The sequence below is a fragment of the Staurois parvus genome, unplaced genomic scaffold (genome assembly GCF_062004578.1).
Source record: "Staurois parvus isolate SC_StPar_1 unplaced genomic scaffold, SC_StPar_1.0 ptg000633l, whole genome shotgun sequence".
In the NCBI taxonomy this organism is placed as follows: domain Eukaryota; kingdom Metazoa; phylum Chordata; class Amphibia; order Anura; family Ranidae; genus Staurois; species Staurois parvus.
Genome location: NW_028318429.1, coordinates 457,538 through 463,537, shown reverse-complemented (window position 1 = coordinate 463,537; position 6,000 = coordinate 457,538). Strand labels below are relative to the sequence as shown.

Genomic DNA, 6,000 nt, shown 5'->3' with positions numbered 1-6,000 from the left:
ATGAAAGGTAACTTCATGGTCGTGTATGTTGACACACCGGACTAACACATGGCCGTCCATTACGGTCACAATGGTCTTGGCGACTACTGGGCTCCGTCCAGCTTCCGACACACCTAGAGGCTCTATCAGCACCCCTATCCCATTCAGTTTCCGCCGGCTGCCGACAGACATCCGTATCATCTTCTCCTGCCGTGGAGGTACGGTACAGGCTCCTCCATATGGGGCATACACTGCTCCCACCGGCTTATCCTCTGGGGCACTTTTGCAGATACCGCACGTCCGGATCAACCTCTGGAATGCCTTCTGGGTAGGCTCGTGGGACGTTGTTTTCTTCCAATATCCCGGGCCCTCCTTTGTAAACATGAGCTGGTCCAGTTCCCGCAGGACGTTCATCCCCAATACAACAGGGGCTCCACACCGAGCCGGTTTCTCTACAAGCACCACTCCCTTCCTGCCGACATCTTGCCCACATAGCTTCATTCTCAACCATGCCACTCCGAACACCGGTATAGCAGTCTGGTTTACCGCCACCAGCTTGATCATGGTGCCCTTGTCAGGCCTCATCAGGTGGCCGAAGTGTCTTTCAAAGAACTCCACTGGCATCGTGGTTACTTCTGATCCTGTGTCTATAAGACATCCCATCATCTGTTCTTCAATCTGCACTTTTAGGTAAGGGCTTTCGGTCACCAGGTCCCGGGGGTTGTTAGGGGTACCCTGGCAACTGGCCTCCCTCGTGGTGCGCCTCACTACCGCGAGGGGTTCCCGTTTAACGGTGGCTGTTCTGGATGCAGGACCCTTAGGGGGCATTGACGGGAGATATGTCCTCTTTCTTGGCAAATCCAACACTGCGGTCCCCTCGCTTTCCGGTCCCTTGGAGGACCACACAACTGTGCCCCTATGGATGGTTCCAGGCCAGCCCGGAGCATGGTAGAGTCTCTCACTTCAGCCACTTGAGTTGTTCGAAATAGAGGTGGAACCATGGGGGCTGCACTTCTTTGCCAGTACTCAGGCAGCACTGGGGCCATTGGTGTAGCCCGTAACTGTGCCAACTGTCTCTGAATTTCTCCCAGGGATGCACTAAGTGCCCCCACTGCCTCTCGCAGATCCCCCCCATCAGAGGGAGTGCTTTGACTTCCTGCAGCCTGCATTCTCACGGTGTAAGCTCCATACGCTGCTTCTTTGTCCCGGGCCACAGCCTCACCTTGTATCTTCTGAAACTGCAATGTAGCATCAACCAGGATATGCTCCCTGAGAGCCTGGCGAAGATGATGACTGTGCAATCCAAGGACGAACTGATCCCGGAGGATTTGATCTCCATTTCCAAGCACGTTAGCACCGCTGGCCTCTCTCTTCTGTATATGTGCCCATATCTCTTGAAGGGCATTGGCGAACTGGGGAATAGTCTCATCTTCCTGCTGGAAGCGTGTGAAGAAGCGGGACCTAAGGCTGCCAGTGCCGGCCGTTTCTCCGTAAATAGGCTCGAGAATCGAGAATATAGCATCCAGTGTCTTCCTTTCCTCCTCCGAGCGTAGCATTACAGTGCGTCTAGCATCCCCTTCCAGAGCGTTCAGCGCCACGTCTGTTTGTAAATCTGGTGCCAAATTGTACAATCTGAGGGTGCTTTTAAGACGTGCGGCCCAGTCTTCTAACAGAATATTCTGGCCATCAAACCGCACTAGCTGATAAAATATTGTTCCTGCGGGCAAACACATGGTCGGAGCTACTCCCACGGCAGGAGGGATGACAGAGGCCACGGCCGGAGCCGCCTCAGAACCGGTTGCGTTCTGCATGGCGATCAATGTACCCTGTTCGCACCGCCAAATGAAGGAAGACCGAGGGCTGGGCCCACAGATTCAGAGGGTACACGATGCCACACAGACACAGACAGCGGTTCTTTCAAAACAATTACGTTTACTGAACAGTTATAGTGATCGTGTAGTTGAGCATACGTGAACAGAATGATAACAGCGCATAACCACACAGTAAGAATAATACTGTCTAACACTGACCCCGTACTTGCGGACTTTTCCCCAATGTCCAGAAAGCAGCCTGGCTGCACCTGAATGTTCCTGAGCAAGATATAACGTTGGGGTGCACCCTAAGTATTGCGCAATACTATTTGTAATCCAAAGGAAAGTGGAGTGTGTCTCTTGTAACTTTCTGGTATATCCAAAATGTCACTGACCACGTGTGGTGCGATGTGCTGCGGCAAAGTCGCACTTACAGTTCCCTGGCAGGCTCTTGGTGCTTTCTCCTAATCCACTCCAGAACCGGACCACACAGTCACTTGTTTCCTGGTCGCGTTGTGGTGAATCTTCCCTAAGTGCTCTCGCCAGATTCCACTGTGAGCCGTAAATCCTCTTCCAGGCCCCACACAGATTCTCCAGATGTCCTCAGCATCCAACAGCCAGACCCAGACTTCACTTCCTCCTCAGCACAGGAACTCCTCCCCTTCCCATAGAGTTTGTGATGCAGTAAGTCATTTCTTAATTGCAGCCTCAAACCTGCATTTACAGTTCACTATGACCCTTCTGAGGGTCCTACTCGGCCCCTAAATTAGTATTCATTAAACTTTATAGGGTAAATAAGCATTTATCTTGTCTTAGCAAAAGTCACTACAAAATCGATTCTTGTACTTTGCTGCCATCTACTGACCAAAGAGCATATTACAGGCACAATATAGTTTAACATTAGATGTCAGTATTCATCCATGCGTCACACCCTTACAGATATAGTGAATGCGGTGTCCGGGAAGAGCGGATATAGTGAATGCGGGGTCTGGGGAGAGCGGATATAGTGAATGTGGGGTCAGGGGACAGTGGATATAGTGAATGCAGGGTCCGGGGGGAGCGGATATAGTGAATGCAGGGTCTGGGGAGAGCGGATATCATGAATGTGGGGTCCGGGGAGAGCGGATATAGTGAATGCGGGGTCACGGGAGAGTGGATATAGTAAATGCGGGGTCAGGGGAGAGCGGATATAGTGAATGCAGGGTCCGGGGAGAGCGGATATAGTGAATGCGGGGTCCAGGGAGAGTGGATATAGTGAATGCGGGGTCCGGGGAGAGCGGATATAGTGAATGCGGGGTCCAGGGAGAGCAGATATAGTGAATGCGGGGTCCGGGGAGAGCGGATATAGTGAATGCGGGTTCCGGGGAGAGCGGAGATAGTGAATGAGGGTCAGGGGAGAGCGGATATAGTTATTGCGGGGTCCAGGGAGAGCGGATATAGTGAATGCGGGGTCCAGGGAGAGCGGATATAGTTAATGCGGGGTCCGGGGGGAGCGGATATAGTGAATGCAGGGTCACGGGAGAGCGGATATAGTGAATGCGGGGTCCAGGGAGAGCCGATATAGTGAATGCGGGGTCCAGGGAGAGCGGATATAGTTAATGCGGGGTCCGGGGGGAGCGGATATAGTGAATGCAGGGTCCATGGAGAGCGCATGTTAGGATCCGCCAGGCGGAGCCCTCCGTCTGCCAGCTGGTAGACCTACCCAGAGCGTGGGGTCTAAGCCCGGGCTGTGCTTTCACCAGGGCCCCTGATGGTGGGGATGGACTTGAAACAGTCCCGGGCCAGGTCACGACCTCTGAGCGGGCCACCAGCGGCCGAGGAGGCCTCCGGGGATGTATGTAGGTACCAGGAGAGCCAGCTGTGAAGAGGATGGCGGCCCCAGCAGGGTGGTACGGATAGTGGCCCCGTGGGGTAAGCGGGGTACCGAATCGGCGGGCTAGGAGTAGTCGGGTCACACGCAGGGTCAGCCAGGTAAATCAATCCGTAGGAACAGTCGGGATAAGCCGAGTCAAAACGCAGGAGCAGGCAGAATAGTCAGAACAAAGCCGGGTCAATCACAGGAGCGGGTAGAATAGTCAGAACAAAGCCGGGTCAATCACAGGGGCAGGCAGCGTAGTCAGGGTCAAAAAACAGGGTCACAGCAGGAGCAGGTATTCAGGATCACATATAGACCTTGCGGCAATTTGTGACAGTGCAGGGCATCTTTAAATAGTGCGCCCTGCACTGTCATTGGCTGGCTAGGACGCGCCCCCGGCTGTCATTGGACGCCTGAGGCGCGCCCGCGGTTTCTACTGCGCATGCGCGGCGTCCTGTCAGCCGCGGCTCGCCGGGACCTAGTTCCTGTGTCCCGGCGTGATCTGCCGCCAATGCGCATGCGCGGGGGACAGAGCCGCGATTGCGGCAGACGGAGCCGGGATCCCTGACAGCGCATATAGTGAATGCGGGGTCCTGGGAGAGCAGATATAGTGAATGCAGGGTCCGGGGGGAGCGGATACAGTGAATGCGGGGTCAGGGGAGAGCGCATATAGTGAATGCGGAGTCCTGGGAGAGCAGATATAGTGAATGCGGGGTCCGGGGAGAGAGGATATAGTGAATGCGGGGTCAGGGGAGAGCGGATATAGTGAATGCGGGGTGTGGGGAGAGCGGATATAGTGAATGCGGGGTCCGGGGAGAGCGGATATAGTGAATGCGGGGTCCGTGGAGATCGGATATAGTGAATGGGGGGTCCGGGGAGAGAAGAGAGGATATAGTGAATGCGGGGTCTGGGGAGACCAGATAGTGAATGCGGGGTCCGGGGAGAACGGATATAGTGAATGTGGGGTCCGGGGAGAGAAGAGAGGATATAGTGAATGTGGGGTTCGGGGAGACCAGATAGTGAATGCGGGGTCCGGGGAGAGCGGATATAGTGAATGCGGGTTCCATGGAGAGCGGATATAGTGAATGCAGGGTCAGGGGAGAGCGGATATAGGGAATGCGGGGTCCGGGGAGAGCGGATATAGGGAATGCAGGGTCCGGGGAGAGCGGATATAGTGAATGCGGGGTCCGGGGAGAGCGGATATAGTGAATGCGGGGTCCGGGGAGAGCGGATATAGTGAATGGGGGGTCCGGGGAGAGCGGATATAGTGAATGGGGGGTCCGGGGAGAGCGGATATAGTGAATGCGGGGTCCGGGGAGAGCGGATATAGTGAATGGGGGGTCCGAGGAGAGCGGATATAGTGAATGCAGAGTCTGGGGTTTAGTAACATTTTAATGTTAACATCCGTTTTTTTGAACAAACGAAAACCCTATTTTTCTTCCGTAAAAAAGAAAACAAAAAACAGAACGGACGGAAAATGGATGTAAACGGATATAAGGTTCATTTTTGCATCTTGTTCTGCATTGGTAAAGAATGTAAAAACTGAAGAGAATATGACAAGAAACCGAGGAAACTGATCCATTTTTTCTTGTAAAAACCCCGTGTGAAAGGACCCTCAGGAGGAGTTTGAAGCCTTTCAACGCTTCCCATTCAAGCCTATCGCAATGCTCCTCAAACACGGGGGCATTTGTGGTGAGGTTGCAGAGCATTAACCCCTCCCTCTAGAGATTTCCCCCCCTTCCTGACCAGGCCATTTTTTGCTTTACGGCGCTGCATTACTTTAACTGACAATTGCACGGTCATGCAACGCTGTACCTGTCACGAATGCGGGATCGCTGCCACCAATATGTGACAATCCCACGATCGCTGTCACCAATATGTGACAAACGCGGCGTCAGACCCCTGACCTTCTCACCAAACCGAAGGACTGGCCAATCTGAAACTGCGATGTCAAATGCGTATGTGACGGAGGAAAGGCAGGATAGAACACACAGAGAGGATGACCGATGCACAAAGCTTTATTGAGACAAACAGACGGCAGTCCTTCAATACGGGGGGTGGCAGACAGGGTGGATTTGCCACTAAATGGTAACGAGGGTCCCCACCCACTTATAGTCCACTAGGAGAGCCAAGGGGGTGTCCCTGTAACAGGGGTAGTCCGACACAGGAGAGGGGTGCCTGGAGTCACCACCGTAACAGTTCAGGTAACAGTGGGGAAGCAGGTACTCACGGAGAACAAGGGGTTCAGTCCAGGCAGGGGATAGATCCAGGGGACAGCAGAAGATTCCTCCATAGTGCACGGATTCCAGACAGCACAGACAGTCCAGGAGATGAGGAGGAGGACGGGGGATGAGA

General features: G+C 53.9%; 1 protein-coding gene across 1 annotated transcript; it reads right to left on the bottom strand.

Annotated features, from left to right (window-relative positions):
- Positions 1–711: 711 nt before the first annotated feature.
- On the bottom strand, positions 712–2,721 carry LOC149449301 (uncharacterized). The gene has a single exon (XM_089693418.1). The coding sequence runs from the start codon at positions 1,788–1,790 to the stop codon at positions 747–749; it is 1,044 nt and encodes a 347-aa protein (XP_089549544.1). The 5' UTR covers positions 1,791–2,721; the 3' UTR covers positions 712–746.
- Positions 2,722–6,000: the final 3,279 nt, after the last annotated feature.

Bases quoted from the DNA above. Each gene is read 5' to 3' on its own strand.
- LOC149449301 (XM_089693418.1), bottom strand. From the start codon at position 1,790: ATGCAGAACGCAACCGGTTCTGAGGCGGCTCCGGCCGTGGCCTCTGTC.